The sequence below is a fragment of the Miniopterus natalensis genome, chromosome 8 (assembly GCF_054644295.1).
Source record: "Miniopterus natalensis isolate mMinNat1 chromosome 8, mMinNat1.hap1, whole genome shotgun sequence".
Taxonomy (NCBI): Eukaryota; Metazoa; Chordata; class Mammalia; order Chiroptera; family Miniopteridae; genus Miniopterus; species Miniopterus natalensis.
In genome coordinates, this window is record NC_142088.1 from 14,721,035 (window position 1) to 14,740,197 (window position 19,163).

At 36.7% G+C, this 19,163-nt stretch overlaps 1 protein-coding gene across 1 annotated transcript in view; it reads right to left on the reverse strand.

Annotated features, from left to right (window-relative positions):
* VWC2L (von Willebrand factor C domain containing 2 like) overlaps positions 1-17,216 on the reverse strand; it is a 133,363-nt gene extending 116,147 nt beyond the window's left edge. The window contains exon 1 of the mRNA XM_016196894.2: positions 16,780-17,216. Within this exon, the coding sequence (XP_016052380.1) occupies positions 16,780-17,169 (390 nt within the window). The 5' untranslated portion in view covers positions 17,170-17,216. The remainder of the gene's footprint in view (positions 1-16,779) is intronic.
* Positions 17,217-19,163: the final 1,947 nt, after the last annotated feature.

The window sequence follows — 19,163 nt, forward strand, 5'->3', positions numbered from 1 at the left end:
TAAGTTCCCTATAACCATGGTGCTTGAGTTCTAGTCTAGATGCTTTACTTACTAGGTGGGAATCTTGGGAAAATTACATAACCTTTATGTGCCTTAGTTTCTTCATCTATAAAATGGGAATAACAGTATTACCAACTTCACAGAGTTATTGTGAAATACGTAAAATATGTAAAATATTATAATCACCACCATCATCATCATTATTGCATTTTCAGTGATGGCTTTCTGAAAAAAATTCAAAAAGTATATATACAATTGGAAGCATAAGACTGTTTAAAAGAATATTTAGGTTACATCTCTTGTTCAAAGTGTAATCTGATTGCAGAGATGTGATAAGTTTCATAGAACTTGGTTTGGTCAGGGGCGTGTGTGAATTAATAGAATTAATATCAGAAACACATTAAAAATTAGTAGAAGCCTCTAGATAAAGAATGATTGTGACCATTAAAAGTCACTCAGCAAGCCCCGCAGGTGTGGCTCAGCGGTTGAGCATAGACCTATGATCCAGGAGATCACAATTTGCTTCCCAGTCAGGGCACATGGCCAGGTTGTGGGCTCGATCCCCAGTAGGGGGCGTCCGGGAGGCAGCTGATCAATGACTCTCATCACTGATGTTTCTATCTCTCTCGCCTTCTCCCTTCCTCTCTCTGAAATCAATAAAGACTTAAAAAAAAAGTCACTCAGCAAAAGAAAAGCAACAAATTCATTTTATTTTCCTGAAGTCTCATCATTTAGACATCAACCCAAATGCCCTCCTCTTTCCAGGGAGGTCTGCCCTGACTCTCTCTCCATTGTCTCCTTTCATCAAGTTGTCCATTCAGAGCTCTAAGCGGTTCATGAAGACATCTTATGAATTTATTTATACTTTATGTATTCTTATCTGCTTTCCCTATAGACTATACGCTCCTTATACAGTATATTATTGTTCATTGCTATATTCTCAGCACTAAGAAGACATCCTAGCACATGATAGATACTCAATAAATGGTTGTTAACATATGCATAGTCATTTATGCATTATTTATACTTTCTTACTTGTTAAGCCATACCTCAGGGCAGCTCCATCGGTGTTCAAGGGCACTTTAGGGGGGAAGGTTTTTGACTATGAGTCAGAAAATAACTATTGGAGTTTCAATATTATGGCAATAAACATAAACTCACTCTCTAAGGGAATTTGAAATTCATGATATCTATTGTGTGGATCACAAGGTAAGTCAATCTTCAAGCACTCCATTCACTAGACTAGCAGATGATTGCAGACTTTTATTGCACTAGAAAATACCATGATGACTGAATTTAGGACAAGAATACATGCAGAGGAATTGCTAGAGGGTCTGAAAAACAGCTAGTTTCATTTTATAATGTGTGTCAAGTTTAATGGCTGCTTATTGAACAAAATTATTTTAGTATATTATAATATATATATATATATATATATATATATATTTTTAGGAAAAAGCTCTGATTTTAGACAAGTCCACCTTCCCAAAGGACAGGTTAGTGTACAAAGCCTATCAAAACATATTCTGAATATTCTGAGAACCAACTTGATTTCTAGGAAGACCTCTGTGAATATTGTTGAAGGGAAGAATAGCTAAATGGACAGGATATATTCTAAGTGCCAAGTTGTAGCACACTAATGGCATCAACGACTTTCCTTGTGATCTGACCATGTGATTCTAGATTTTGGATACCATATGCTCTATGTCTTTGATAATTGTCAAAAATCATCAAAAAGAAGATAGCTCTAATTGTTTTGGCAAAAACCTCCCATTAAACAACTATTTAAAATCTGATCTCTACCAAGGAAAAGATACCGCTTTAAGAAGCACTCTTCTTTTAGAGATAATTTATGGCATAAATTTCATCACTTTCTGAAACAAATCTCATTACTTTCAAACTGTATGAGGAATTTGGAAGACACTATTTCAAAGTTGCTGATGCCTGTCAGGAATCTCACTGTTCACTTCATTAAAACATACATCAAATTATTGAGTACAAGGATATTTAGCATCCACCACCATTGTCGTAGACAGAATTTGCATGCGGCTGGTATCATCTAATAATCAATGGATCCAATGGGTTTTACCCCAAATTCACCATCCTGTGAAACAAGAGCCATCCCGTTACTGAAGAAAATGCTCCTCAGTGTCCTATGCTAATGGGATCGTAGTGACCTATTCAGTGATCTGCCCTATTGATTGGAGTATATTTGAAATACTGAGGTCTCAAGTCTTATCAAATTATAAACACAGAGCTGGAACTTCCCTAAGCATTTTAATACTGTTGAAGCAAATAAAAAAATCAGATGCATACTTTTTTTTATAACCACCACAGCTGGTCAGCAAATGTGTATGCTGGTTATCGTATGAGTAACAAGTTAAACAGTAGCTGTTCTGGCTTTTTTCTGAGAAGCTGGGTCTTTTGATAATACAGTCTGGAACATTATTTCTAGGTGTTTGTCAAAAACTACTTCATCTTTGTTAGAAATACAAACATTTCAGCCAAGTGATTGTAAAAGGTGCACATAGCTTTGCCTATGTAGATGTGATAAACCAGGTAGGTAATAAACCAAAATTCAGGAATAAATTATAAATTTTTAAAATTATTTATTCCACATATTTATTAGGTGTATATTATATATATGAGAATGTATATAAGGTAAACCAAGTGGAACTTCATATCTAGCTTGCCCTCAGTAAATGATAATCTAAAAGACAATAGTGACAGTCTAGATATCTATAAAAATAAGTTTTAAAACAAATAGTTTTTTAATAAAAATAACTGATGCTGCTATTATAATGGAAGACTGGATTATTGGAACTAATCTTTATATATTTATTTTCAGTTACTCTAAGCTAATGTAAAACTCAAGAATACTGCAGAACAGTTGATAAAATGCCCAACAAAAATTATTAATTATGAAGTACAAAAAAGTTCCCTCATTCTTGAAAATTCTTCATTATAGTTGCAACACAACACTGACATTATATTAATGGCTTATATTTTCCCCCTAAAAGTATTTTTTCCTGAAAAAAAATAATTAAATAGACTTTGGCTTCTGTTTTATGGGCAGGCAACTCTACAATTCTATTCTGATAAGCTGGTGGTCTATGGAACCATTTTTTCCCCCCTGAATGTTTTCAAAGAGTCTCATGACAATAAAATGCAGCTTTTTCTGAAATATGAAGAATAGCGTACAGAAAAAACACACAAAACATAGATAAGGAGAATGCAAACAAAACTATCTTTCTTTAGTTACAATCGCAGATGTATTTTTTTTTAGGTAGGAAAGTACACTTACCAAGAAAATATCAGTTCGTATTGAGATGTGCTTTCAGCCTCTAAGATCTTAGGAGAACCCAACGGAATAGACAAAGGCTGAAGGATTCGAGATAAAGATTTGCAGAAAGCATCCCACCTATGCTTGCGAAATAGCCAAGAAAAGTGCTTCCCTGATAAGCTGGATTGGCAGGTGACTTGGTACCGAAAGGCCCTTGGCAGTGGACTGCGCATTTCAGTAGAGCCTGTGTGTCTCCGTGCCGGGGACGCTCTGCCTATCACCCATTGATGCAGAAGAGAAACAGTGAGCAACAGCACAACTGCAAAGCGTTACTTTAGGCACTGAAAAGGCCAGATTATTGATATCGCTGAAAAAGCTGGGCGGGGAGGTACATCGCCACTAGGCTTCCACCACCTGAAGGCATCTAGGAGACCAGGCAGGCCTGTGCCACGGGGGACGTTAAAAGGAGGTGATGACGGAAAAGGGAGAGGGCCAAAGCTCAGCCTGTGCCCGACACGGTGACGCTGGATTGAGGGCTTTTCACTGTCCAGGAGGTACAGCAGTTATAGGCCTGGCCCCAGCAAGTCCGTTTGTACTGGGAGCGCCAATCAGAGTATTACCTAAGGAGCCTCTCTTTGCCACTGTCTCAGTGTTTCTCTGGGCAAAAAATTTCTAAAAGTTGAAATCTCTTCTTCATTTTTCTACTTGCTGGTAATGTTCTCTTATATATTAAAAGAAGGAGTAATTAAAAATTAATAAAATAAAGGGCTTTATAACTGCTAACATTACAATATATTAATTTTCAACTTTAAGTCCCAGCAGCAATTTTCTACTAAATTTTAGACTCCATTATTCGATGCTTACTTAACTCACAGATTATCTCATTCCACAAAAACATATTGAGATGGCTTATGGGCAATAAGATGAAAGTATATTTTAATTTAAAAAATCTCCACTGAGTAATTTCTTGATAAATCTTTGGATTTTTTTTTTTTTTTTTATGTGAAAGGTATAGCAGACTCAGTCACAGTTTTGAAACTGTGTATAAAGCCTGTTGGTGCTATTGCCCAGTAGAATTTGGCTGTATGGAATAAATGCATTTGGAGCTCAAGTCCTGCCATTGAGCATTGGTTTTGCCTTGGACAGATTTCTTAAAACACTTGAACAAGGGTTTTTCATTTGTAAGATGGAGGTAAAAACAGCCTAATATTAACAGGGCTCTAATTTTCTCACTTGATTCTCCTAAGACAAAAAGGAACCTTGAAACCATGTGAACTTGTAAACTATGTAGCATTTGTTAAATGACTATTATCTTCATCATAGCTTTCAGCTTGACCAGTGTTTCTTTCCTTTATTTCCCTTCGTATGTTATCAGTAGCCATGTATTTCTCAAGGGAGTTGTATATTTATCATGAATTATTTTTATTAAATGATGGCGTAATCATTTTCATTTTGAATTATGTGAAGTATTGAATTGGTAAACAATATATTGCTTAGAGTTTTGAAAACAATCTGGGTTTCATCTCTGAAATATAGCAGTGTTTGCCCTCAGATCATGGTGAGATTGAGAACGACATTGGGCAAAATTTTAGATAGTTAATTAGATTCTTATTTACAAAGATAAAGCTTCAATCTTTAATCAAATTTGTACAAAAAACAGATTTTTTAAAAAGGGTAACTTGAACTCACATTTTTTTGGAGTCTTGATTTAAGTACCTCCTAGTTTCAATGTGAATGTCCTAGAGTCTCATTAGCAAAAAGAAAATTCTCTGTGATTCTTTATTCTCCCTAATGAAGCTTTTTAAATCTCAGCAGCCAAAGGTTTGCTACTTTACCAGGATTTTATTTTTCATCTTGAGAAAAAAAAACTAAAGTTAGACTGAACAATTTAATTTCTTCCCTCTCATATTTAGGAAAGGGAAATAAAACTAATATACAGTAAAAATAAGTGCAGTTTCAGAGAGCTGTGGCTCTTCTCTCACTATAAAGAAAAATGACAATTTGGTAAGGGCAGTTTTTACAGTTTTTACAGCTGACTATGGAATTTCTAAGTCTGCAAAACTGATCATCAAGGTCCGTGTTTGTTGTTTACATTTGTATTTCACTGATGTAGAAATTGATTTTAAAAAACAAGCTAAATTTGCAAAAATATTCCTAGTCAATTCTCACTGCATTCAGAATGTGGGTTTTGTTTGTTTTAATGGATGGGAATGTGCTTGTTTAGATGCATATTTCTTTATGGCCATGGAAGTTTTTAAAATGAGACAAATTGAGCCCTGCAAAATGTGGGGCAGGGAAAGAATTTCCCTCATGTTAGCAATGTACTACATTTCGCCAGAAAGATAAGGGACTTGATGTGAAATATTTGAGTTAGAACTGAGCACACGTTTCAGAATATAGGGCATGAATATGCTGAACTGGAAAGCAGGCCATTTCTACCTCGTCTTGCAGGGTCCACAGTGAACGTGTGAAGGCGAGTCGGGTGCAATGGAGAAAGCACAAGAGTTAGAGTAAGAAGCCCTTCCTTCTCATTTATAAAATGAGAATAAAAATGTCTAAGCACTAACTCATTCCATGAGGGAACACTGGTGCAAAATGCTTCATAGAGTTGTCAAGAATTACTTGTTTTCATCTGGTTGTGTCCCTTCCCTTATACAAGCCCTTAGGTGACTCTCCGCTCAGTCCAGGCTTCGGCCCCAGCTCCACTGACATTATGAGCTGGCCCCAAGCTCCCTTCCCACTCTTATCTCACACTTTTTGTCTCCTCTATAGCCTCTGTGTTCTGGCCACTGGTGTTAATTCACTTTTCTCTGTACGTGCTTTGGATTTACTTTTGCAAAATGTCCTATTTTGCACTGAAATTCCCACTCTTAAGATACCTTCCTTCAGAATGAATTACTCCTTTCTTCATAGGAGTTCCTAGAGCAGTCATTACAGGACACCTGTTATGAGTGGCATCTGTATTACTCTTCTGATAGACTAGGAGCACCTGGAGGGTCAGATTTATGTCATATATTTTGGTACACGCCCACAATACCACAACACCTACCACTTCTCCACATGTAAGAGATATTTAATAAAATGAGATACAATAAAATTGAACTATGGATTATACAGATGACTTGAAAAGATGTAATAATGGACTGAATAAGTAAGCAGACAGTATATATATTTTCACTTACTGATAAAAAATAAAATCTACAGCATTAAATTAAAAATACCTACTTGACCTGTCACACAATCAGAAGAGAGCCCATGGGATACTAAAATTATGAAAATTTTATTACCTTTGTTTATTTCATCAGAGGATTCTCAGTAAGGGGAAAGTTATTAAATTATTCTACAGAATAATTTATATATTTAGGAAATTATAAATATAATAATATATATGTATATTATATGTAAATTATTATATATCCATGCAAAGTATTACACATCCAAGAGCAAAGCTGTACTCCTTGGAGACAAGCATGTGAAGAGATATGACTAAGCATGTCTACTGTTAAGTATGTATATAACAAATTTAAGTAAATCTCGATGCCTTTTAAATTTACATGTTTGAAAAGAGATCCTTGAGACCACCCACAAGTGAAGCAGGTCCTACATTTATCAACACCCAAAGATTTTATAACCTTCAAGAATGGAGGTTAGAAAGATTTGATGAGAGAACAATTTGAAGGAAGTGGAAAGGGAAGAAAAATAATTTGATTATAGATCAGAAGTTGGCAAACTTTTTCTATAGAGGGCCAGGTAGTGTTTTGATCCATGGGGGTCCTATGGTCTATGGAGCAAATACCAAATACCACATGCTAGCCTAAAGACACCATAGACATAAATGAATCAGCATCATTGTTTTCCAATAAAACTCTATTTATCAAAACAGATGGTGAGCTGGATTTGGCTAATGGATTATACTGTGCTGAGCCCTGTCTTAGTTTTTTAATTATATGTGACTGGCATCATTGTTACATCATTTTAAATAAGTAATTTTCCAATTAAATTGTTTTATGCAACAAAAATTAATAAATTACCACAAATAATTATTAAGTGCAATTTTGGGAACTTAAAAAACCCCCAGACAATAGAAGATGAGCTGAGACATAAAGACTTTTTATCATTAGCTGCCCATCTTGAATCAATATGCAAAATATTTCTTAAACTGTGTTTCATTGAACTGTTATTAACTTTAAGATGTTAATAGAAGTCCTGAGAAAAAAGTGTTTTACTGTTACATAAATTTGTGAAATACTGGATTAAATTCAGCTTAATAGTAATAATAATAAAAATGTCCCATAGCCTTTATGAATCTCTTCTTGTGTGCCAAGTGTTTACTATTATCTCTGTTTTAAAGATGTGTACCCTAAGACACACTGAAGTAAAGTAGCGTGCGCCTTGGCTGGTAGGTGGTAGAGCCCACTCTAAATGCCAGTTTTCCATCACACTGTTGAGATTTAGCTGTTGAACTGCACATACTGACTCTCAGACAAACCTTTTGAAAATGTTCAAGCACTGTCAGTACACAAATGTGCTCTGCACATTTCCAGTGGATGGTAAATGAATCACCATTTCTCAAATTTACTTGACCGTGACAAAAAAATCAAAAACCTCACTAAGAATCTCACGGGTGCTAGTGTTCCCTAGAAGACAGTCTGAGAAAGATCACATGATGGCTGCAATTTCCAAATCCAGCTGATCATTAGAAAAATCTGGGAAACTTTAGAAAAATACAAATAGACATCATTTAAATTGTAATTAAAAAGGGAGAGATCAAGGCATGTGAGATTTGCAGTTTTCCTGCTTAGATGACAGTGAGGGATATGCCTTTGTTCTACTGCCAGGTAACTGAGACTTGCATACCCCCCGATCCTGCACTCTCCATTCTTGCCACGAAGTGAGGTCAGAGGCTGCAGAGTGAAAAAAATCAAGAATGCAGTCCTCAGTTCCTAAGATCACCAAATGTGAGGCAATGTAGCTCCTTCCAAATGTATAGCTAATTTAGTTCCTTTGTTACTTCCTCGCATAGTCTCTGTGAAAATAAATAGGTAGTGTTTAATCTAAGATACTTGTTTTATTTTGGCCTGTGTTGCCTGTTTAATTACAGAATTTGTCATTTTTAGACAAACGACCCCCTTTTTATCAGAGCCTTTGCTAACTTAGAGTACGTTTTGCAAAAGGAGACTGCGTCCGACTGATTTTAGATATGCCAACATTGTATTGTTCTCGTGTACTTTAACTCTGGGTTGTCATGGTGATGGGCCTGCTATCACATTTCTATAGACAATTGGCTGAAATAAATCTTTGCATCCAACATATTTATTAGAAAGGAAGATGCAAATAAGCAGCATTTTCCTGCTTCACCTACGGGTAGTAAAATGTAGAAAAAAGACCACAGGAAAGCAAGGTATTAGTGTCACCTTTGCCAGAAATGAGCTATGTCACCGTGGTGTTTCACTAAGTTCCTGTTGGCCTTGTTTTATCACCTGTAAAATAAGGGAGTTACACAAAATAATTTCAAAGTTCTTTGCCAGATCTCTAATTCTAGAGTCAGCTCTTAAAAGTAGGAAGGACTTAGACTATGAAAAACAGACCATAATACTTGCCTTTTATAAATAGAATTTATATAAGCTCAGACACTAGAAATCCAATCCTATGCCAAGAAGTAACAATGGTAGTCAAAGGTCAGTATTAAAACAAAATGATTTCAAAGTCCCATCCAAGTAAGAATTAATTTTAAAAAGAAAACCTTTAAGCAGTTAGAATTTAGTTAGAAATCAATATGTAATACTATACTTTTCAAATTCCCAATACTATTTATGCTTTATAAGACATATGATGGCATTATAGTATCATGTCCATCCCATAGCTAAAAAGATTAAAATTATTTAAATTTTGTTTATGGTCACATGATATCATAGTAAGGAAAAAAATGAGTTGTATTCAGTGGGCTTTCATCCACCTTAGAAAACTTTATACAGCCATAAAATATCATCTGAAATCTTTTTCAGGAGATAAATGATTTTTCTTGTCACTTTAGTACTTCATTCACGCTTTTCATGGTGTCATTTAGTCCTGGCAAAGGTGGTTTTATTGTGATGTGCTCTGTGGCAGGCTAGCAGCAAGGAATCGACAATGGAGGTGCATGTGTTAGACTGAAATTACTGATGTTAATCAGTAGCGATGATAGAAGCACAAAGTACAGGCTCTAAAATAAGTCAGTTCCCAATTAACAATGGCTATTGTTTGAGATCACCTGGGTAAGCAACATCACTGGTCACTGGAAATCACCTCTTAATTATGTTTCAAGCTCTTCCTCGAAAGCTTGGCAGGTACAACTAAAAAATAAACCAGTAAATTTTCCTGTGCTGTCCTTTATAGAACACTGCCTGATGTATAAATTAAGCTGCAAGAAAATAAGATAAAACAAAAAACACAGGGTGAATGAGGAGAAGTAGAAACACAGGGTTCTCATAATCTTAAAGTAAGATTTTCATGGAGTAAGAACATTCCAGCTCCCTCAAATTTACACACACACACACACACACACACACACGCGCGCGCGCGCTTCAATGCATGCACATGGCAATCTCAATTTAGATTATATAGATTAATCTACAAAATTTGCATAAAATACGTAGACCTAATTTATGAAATAATATATAAAAAATTAGGAAAAAATGATGCTTGTCCATATCATACCATTGACCAATTACGTATTTTGGAGACGAAAGCCACAATTAAAATTAGGTAAATGTCTAAAATATCCAAAACCTTGTGCAATTGGAGCTAAGGCTGGGGAGGGGGACTACCCGGTCACTCCCTTTTCGGTCTCATCTTCTCCCCCGCCTCTGGAGAGCCAGCCAGGGATGGGCAGCTCTGTCTGTAGGCGGCTGATGGCTGACCTCAGGTCTGAGAGAGTCGCTGACGGCGACACGCCCCACAAATCTCAGATGTGGCTGCAAATCAAGCACCAGTTGCCCATGTGCACAGGGCACAGGGAGCTTGCTCACAAACCTTCCTCGCCGGTCTTATCACACAGTCGCCATCATTAGCAGCGGCACCTTGCCGCGCGGCGGGCGGCAGGCCATGGGCGGGCGCTGGTGACAGGCTGCCCTGCACACAGCTCACCGAAGGGCTGGCTGACCACCGGCTCTCCCAAGACGCCACTTCTAACTCGCAACAGACTATTTCACCCCTCCAGGATTATCTTGGAAGCCACTTAAATTTACTCCCTCAGTTTAAAAAGTCTTAACTGAAGAAAATCATTCCCGATGATTACTAGAGTTTTTGAAAAAATAAGTTGTTGTAAAAAATCTGATCTACTTCCTAGACTTAGCGTAGTTTTATAGAACTAAAAAATGCCAAGTGAGCAGAATATAAAATTAATGAAGGAGGCAAGTAGCTTTCTAGATTTAAGTTTTAATAAAATGGACTTCTAATCTTTGATATTGGTCAGGGATTACACATATTAAGTAGAAGTTCCCTAGTTATTTACAAAGAATATTCCCATTGAGAATATTCACCCTGGGGCTGAGCTCCAGGTGAGCAACAGTCATCATGGACTAAAATTACTTAATCTGTGCTATTCTGTAGAAATGTGAAAGAAGCCATCCCTGAATTTAACCAAAGGCCATTTTAATATTAAAAATCACAACATGGTCTGCAGAACGCAGGCTATTTTGCAGAGTCAGCAACTGTAGAACGTCTTCTCTGTCTCCCAACATAGATCCTAAACAACTGTTATTGTATAAAATTATGATAATTTTGAGGACTTTCTTTAGATGGAATCTTAAAACTGTCCCTGGTAACTCCGTTAACCACTTGTCCAGAACTTCTAACCCCCTCTTGAAAAAAGATATTTAAAAATCTCACCCATATACTCAAGATCCACCCATTTCTTTATTAGAATGAAGACAACCTTCTGTGCCCCTTTCCTAGTGCAAGCATAGTAGCTTCTGGGCCTTTCACGGAAACTGGTGCAACGTCGGGGGTGGGGGTGGGGTGGGGGTGCAGTGAACTGTGCTGCTGCGAGGTGTTAACTATTAATCCCCCCAAGTGAGGTTTCCTTACAGCCCCATGCTCCCCAGTTCTTTCACATATCTGGTTCTTAGCTCCCAGAACATATTGCCTTCCATTCTTCTATCACATTAAAACTTAAAAAGACTTCAAACAAATTTCTCAAACCTCAATTCAAAAATCCTTTCTGCTCAAATACTTTTACGGATTTAATGTTACCAGAGTGGACACGAGTGGCGGGGCACAGAGTAATGAGGAAGCTGGAGAAGGTCTTCCCACGGGGCACCCGCTGCAGGCAGGCCCCTCTAAACCTTAGCTGGCATCTGCAGCTTCTGTGGGCCTGATGATTTGGCAAAATGCTTCGAGTGATTAACTGTCTGCCCTCTCTGCCTCTTTCCTCAAGATTTAAACAGTAAATGCAAAATTCAAGGCAAATAGATACAGAGGTATAGGACCATGGAGCAGTCGGAGGAATTTCAGAGGGAAGGAGGGGGTGGGGAGTGGGGTGCGGATATGAGTCAGATAACTTAGATGCATATACGCTTGACCTGTGGACCCAGACAATAGTGTGGAGAAGGCCTGGGGGTGGGGATGGATGTGGGTGGAGAGATCAGTTGGGGGGGGGCATCTGTAATACTTTCAACAATAAAGATAAATTTAAAAAACACACAAAAAACTAGGTAGCCTATCAGCATGAAAATATGTTTACTTTTTTTTTTTAAAGTGACAACATACACAAAAAATGTGCGGAATGAGAAAACATTCACACTGAAAAAAAATAAAAATAAAAATTCAAAACCTGATCTGTGTCTTTGGCCCACAGTGCGTCGAGGACAAAGGTCAGCGCCTGGGGAGAGAGGGAGATCGTGGGCAAACCCCACTTCCAAGCTGGGGACGGTGGGTGTCAACTTGAGAAAATCACTTTACAGTGAGACAGGCTCTGTAAAAGCTGAACTATCTCTTCCAGCTGCATGTGGTATAACCTTCAGTGTCTGACCTAAAACTAAATCAGTACAAGTTTTAAAGTATAAAAAAAATCCAAAAAGGCTAATTCTAGCTGAGTGAGAGTTATAAAAATACTGAGCAAAATAAGAAACTATTTCTCCCTTTGGGAAACTCAGCATAAGATAGTTAAGGCAAAGCTGACAAAGCCTACATTTCCAATCAACACTTTGGTAGAAAATGCTATTGTAATTTATTATTTATGCTCCTTATTTCTTCAAAAGTAGAACCAGTGCCTTTCGCCTGGGTACACATAAAAGAAAGATGAGAGAACCTACTATACAGTGACCTTTATCTTAATACAATATTACTAGGACACTGGAAAATTTAGAGTTTTCAGAAAGAGTAGAGATGAATCCATTTTCAAAGCTTGCATTAGTGATGTTGAAAAAAAAAAATTCAACCTTTATACATAACGTTATTCTTCCTATCAGGTGACACTTGTGGCTCAATTTACATTTCAGTTTGGTGATCAGAGAAGACTGAAGGAGGGACATATGTTTTGCAACTGGATGGAGTGAGGCAGCGGGACCGAAACACCGGTGGTCATTATGTCACTGGGAGGGAGACAGAACCCAAGATGAGGCCTGGTTAGAAAGACACAGGGAGACAAGTAGAAAGTCACAGGATGGGAGCAGGTGCTCTGCCAACAAGGTGCGTCATCCTTAGGGGCACAAAAAGTAGTGTTTATCTGAACTTTGAGTGCTCCTTTTAACTAATTAAAACAAAGAGATCAACACATAAACAGAAAGAAACTAAGGCATCTTAAGGAAACTCTAATTAAATTCTTATCCGATGGGCTCAATTACACTCCGACTCACTTTATTCACCAAAAATGTATTGAATGCCTATTAGGCGGTGCACATAGTGCTGGGGTTGGGAGCAGAAGAGAGAAAAGAAAATACTGTCCCCTAGCTTACAGGGGTCACTGCCTAGTGGGAGAGAGGTGTGAAATTGTGTCGTTGCAGTGTGATAGGGTCAGCAGAGGTGGTGAAGCGCTGAGGCTCTGCAGCCAGGCTGCTTGGGTGTGAGCCCCAGTTCATCAGCTCTAGAGCTATTTGAGGTTGGGCAAGCTACTTACACTTTGATGCTAAACTTTTATCTGTGAAGCAATGCTCAAAAAGGGTATAATCCTCATGCTGATGTTATGAAATGAGATGCATTTTAATACCCATAAAGGTCTTTCCAGTGCCTGGCTCTGATTACTGGTCTTGTTTCAGTGGTGTGCACAGCATGTTGTGAGATGATAGAGCAGAAGAGTTAGACTCAGCCCAGGATACTGCAGTGGGGCGATCAGAGGGGGCTTTCCAGTAGAGATGAGATTTGAAAGGAGTTTTGAAGTAGTCTAGTAGGATTTATACAAGTGTGCGATGGGAAGTCACTGAGAATGAGAGGTACTTGGAGAGGTCGATGAGTAGAATCTAGACTGTACTACGAAATTTAGATTTTTATCTTAAACACTGTCCTGAATGCTTGTGCCCTGCGGCATGCTGGTCATCTCCTTTGTTTTCTGCAACAGCCTCACCCCCATTAATTTATCTTCACCTCTATTCAATTCTATATTTGGCTACAAGGTAATCTTGTTTAAAAAAACACATTTAACTAGGCCATCTCCACGCACAACAACCTGTATTTTCTTCCTGGAATTCTTTAGACTGAATCTAAATATTTTGGCCCAGTATTCAAGTTCCTCTCTCCACTGTCCAAAACACATATACAGATCTACTTGTCTCGTTATAATAGGATTTTCATAGGATCCAGCTTCTTGTTATCCCACCCCCTCCTCTCTCTGCAGATTGCATTCTTCCCAGTCTCTGATTGTGCCCAAGCAGTTTCCTCTTTGGAACTTTAATCTCCCCAGATCAATTTTAACTGCTTCTTTAATAACAGGCTCAATTTGGACCATCCTGAAGAAAAAGAAAGTTTGTTGACCAAACTTCACAGCATACTGATAAACCTCTGACACCACATTTTTGGTGCTGAGCTTCACAGTACCATATTTTAGTCTGCTTCCCCCTGTCCCCACCCCATCTCTCTCTGCATTGTCTATGCTTTTCTAGTGAGTGGGGATTCTGTCTTCTAGATATCTTATGTTCCAATGTAAGTACATCTACAGTATCCTATATACTAAACAGTCCAATAAATGCTTGTTAGATGGATATATTATATGTAAACATATCTCATAAAATAACTTCCTTAATAACATGCCAAGATTATTATGCGAAAGTTCCATACGTGTTTAAAAATTAGTTACTTGTTTCTTGGAAGCTGAATGAAAGAAAATCAAGATGCCAGGTTATGGCTGACATTTGCTTGGGTGTATATACTTCATTCACATAGATAAGTAGAACATTTTTAAAAAGGTATTGGAATTTTTTTCAATTGAATCACTTTTAACGTTGGTCTTCCATTATAAAATGTAGGTGAAGACACAGAGGATTTACAACTTAGAGAAAATCCTTGGACATTAGAGTTTAGAGGAATGGGAACACTATTTATTAAATATCTATGGTGTACCAGTCATCACAAGGCTGCTAACTTTGCATAAATTATCTCATTAAATCTTTCCCATATCTCCTCCCAAGAGACGTAATTATTATGATGGTCATTTTTCAGCCTTCATGCTCAAAAACAGTTTAAAGACTCTTTCCAAAGTCTTGCATCTAAGTAATAAATTTGGGATTTGAATCCAGGCCTATCTGGCTTTTCAGCCAAAGTGCTTTGAGAGGTTATGCAACTTTATTGTCAGAATGGCAGTATTTAGAAAAGGTAAAATAACTTGACAATTTTGGATAAGTAACAAACTTTCTTGGTCTCAGCTCCTCATTCTTAACAATTTGCCCTAGATAATATCTAAATTGTTGTGGAAAAGTGGCATCTTTTTTTTTTAAAAAAAAATCATATTTAAAGATCTCATGGCATAGAGAGTCAGGTAGAAAAGTTGTGCATATCAGTGAGTTATATAATGACTATAGCAGGACCATACAGGGGTGGGGAAGAGTAGGTTAATAATAATAAATAATAAATAAATAATAATACAAGAATAAACTATTTTGTATACTCACAACTAGAAACCAACTTTTGCCAATGTATCTAATATTTTAGAGACCATAAAGTAATTAATAAATGTACTATAAACTATTATATGATGTCAATAATGGTAACTTGATGAGACTCTCAGGCTTCTCCTCAATATTGTACCACAAAGCATTATAATACATGAAAGAGAAAAGTCTAGAATAACATTATGTGTAAGATAGTTGAATGTGATAATTATCTTTAAAATTCCCCTCAGGAATCTAGGTAGAATGATTGGGTATATTGGAACTGATTTGTACCCATAACCTGGATTGGACTGAATGGAATGAAATGCTAATATACAGAATGCTCTGATTGCTATCAGTTAAAACTTTTTCCCCCACAAACGGACTTCTACCATTTGACTCTTGTGGAGGAGTTTGGTCAGTGCTAAAGACTGAACATTCTTCTCAACAAGCACAGTCACTCTGAAAACTAGCTGTATCTTCTTTGCCTATAAGGTTCTGAGCACTTTCTCACTGAACTTGGTTAGATGAAATTAAAATCTTTTATATCAAGCCATCAGTATGACAGACACTCCAAGGCACAAAGTGCCATTACATTTAAGGAGGGTAATTTGACATATTAATTTATACCCTCAGGGCTCCGATATGACTTGTAAGAACCCTTAATTAAAACTAGCCATTGGAGAAAAGAGACTCTAAAAAGAGATAAAAATGAGCTCCAAGTTACCTGAAAATATGATATAAGCATAAAGGAAAGGCCAAGAAATATCATGAAGGCTGAGATATTAGTCTTTTTTTTTCTTTTTTTTACTACTTTTTACAATGGACTATGATAAAATTTCAGTCCACTCTGGGGTCCTATAAGTAAAAAAAAAAAAAAAAAAAAAAAAAAAAAAAAATCTAATGATCAGAGAACAGAATGGGGACCATGCTCTACAAGAAGTAGGTCCAATGCACATTCTTAATATGCAGACCACAGCTCAGAATTGTGTCTATAGCACTTGCATTTTCACACACTGAACAGATAGTTCTAGGCTATGGTTAAATGGCTCCAAATACAGGCTAATAAGCCACACACACACACAAATCTCCTAAAATTTAAACATTAACTTAATAGACACATAGCTTCCAATTAAAAGTGTTTCCATCAGAAAATATATTTTGTAATAATGCAGAAGAGACCTTAAGGGCAACAACAACAACAAAATGTCAGCATGCCATAAATAATTCTGAAAGAAAAGATTACTGTGAAACCCTTTAGGTGTTGCTCAACAAGCCAATTAGCTATTTGTTGACTACAGTGGTGCATATTGGATTATTGTTGTAAATTAAAGGGAGATTTTAAAATGTTTTTCCAGCTTTCATTTTAATGTAATAATTTACTATGTATGTGATGTGAAAAGTTAGTATTTGATAAGTATGGATGGCAGCTCATACCTTAAATTCCTCCAAGATTTTGTAATTTTTCCCATGATATTCACAAAAGTTTTTCACTTCTTTGCATTCAGGACAGCATCCATTGTGTTCCACTTTAGTACACTTCGGGTGAATTTTAGGGCATTCTGGCTGGTCGCAAACAGGTCCATCCAGAGCACAGACACATGGGCAGTTGGAATGCCCTGGGAAAAACCGTTCGCCCAACTTGTATACAAAGCCGCTGTCATCCACACAGCCTTTCCCGCGATAGTCGTCAAAGATCAGATTGTCATTACTGGAGGTCTGGTCACCTTCATCAGCAGGATAGTCTTCATGACTGATGGCAGCAGAGGTGACCAATCCAGGGATGACCAACAGAAGTATGCAAGCTTCATGAATATGAAGAGCCATCCCCCTCCTCAAAGGCTTCTGGATGTGCTCCTAATACTGAGTATACTCAGCTCCTTCCATGGGGAGGGGTAGGCTGAAAATAAATATTTTTAAGAAACAATTTGACATATGTAAAGAAAATATGGATTTATTTAAGCCTATGCTCTTAACCTGTTTATTTGGGATCTGTTTGGAAGATAGACCTCATATAGACCAAGTTCATGCAACCTTCTACACTTTACTATGAAGTCTGGAGAGTTGATCCTTGACAATTTTTATGGAGCTATTTCACATAGGAACCTCCGGCTTGAATTTACCTTCTGATTTTCAAAGGTCTGTCTGGATTTGCCTACACTATAAGAAATGACTTTACTGAACCCCAAAGGGTGATTTTTACCAGTGGTTACTTACAAATAACTCAGAATAATTGAATTCACAGTTTCTATTATTCTTTAAACTGTTCCAGTTGGTGATAGAATGTATATGTGTTATAATCATCTGTACAAACACTCAAGAGATTAGTGAGAAAATTTCTGCTTCCAAGAGAAAGGGAAAGAATCAACAACTGAATGTAAATTATAACTGGAATGGAGCTAGGATAAAGGCCTCTCTGCTTCTTTATGTCCCAGATTGGAGAAAAACTGGTCTCAATATAGGTTCCTTGTTTCAGTCATCGTAAATCTGGATTTTGAAACATAGCTAAGAAGGAAAATAGCATGACTAGTCTACAGTGAACAAAATTTAAAACAATAAATGATACAAGAGAACTCCCTGTATGTGAAAGAACCTGTTAAAAATAAATGAATTTATATTATTGTCCACACCTTTATTTTACTCAGAGAGTAAGCTCCTAGTGGACAGGAAAAATATATCAGAGCATTTCTTACAGCAACTTGAATCTAGATTCATGTAATACTATTTAAATGAATTACTTCAGTATATAATAAAATATGTAATAAATATCATTCAACAGTCTTAAAAACATAACCCTCTTTTGACATGCCCGAGATGCTTTGCACAAAAATGCCACAGTAAAACTATTTATTGGTTTCATAGAATAGTAGTGAGGTGTTGCCACTCAAAGAAAACATGCCTTATTAGTTTGGTGACATTGACTCTTGGAAATTTCACTTAGTATTAGAGCTTGTGTGGAGTGTTGCCCACTAGCAACACTCATTTAAATGTTTAGAGTGAGTAATTCATATGTAGACTCTGGGGAAACTGACTTTTAGGAGTAATAGATAAAGTGAAGTGTTGTCAAATAGTCCATTTGTCTATTTAAATGCTTTTGGCTTTATGCCAAATATCACTAAAATTGTATACAGGACACTTTTAGATCATTAATAAATACTATCTATTGGTTTATTTTCAGATTATAATAAGAGCAATGATAAACCATCTCTTTTCAGTCTAAAGATGATACTTTTAAATAAGGTAAAGATGGCATTAGGAAACTTCATGAACTATAATATTTGCATTTGAAGTTAGATATGCAAATTCTAGTAATAGTGAAATAGACGGTAGTATGTTCATACCCCCCCTTAAAGGGAAAACTGCTCTGATGTTAGAATTCCTTTTGGGTAGCTAATGATAAATGAGGTGAATTTCTTTTGAAATATGTCAAAAATAATGAGTCATGACAGAACAAAAAATATGCAAACCTGTAATTCTACTTGAGAATCTGGAAGCTCCCTTTGACAAAGCATTTTTTCCCTCTTAAATTACTACAAAGGCTACAAACATTACAGAAGCTTCTGAAAAAGGATATATATATTTCACTAATTAAGGCATGCATTTTATACAGCTCTCACATATTTAGAAAGTTTATTTTGGAAGAAGAAAAATCTATTGTGCTCTCTTAAGGTATTCCAGCAATACCTGTCAATACATGCAAAATAAGCCACATAAAATACCCATATCATTCTGCTTCAAAAAGACATAGACAGAAATGATCGCTATGCAAGCTACAGGTAGGCATTAAAGTCACATTATGGTAAATGTAAACTTAAAGGTAA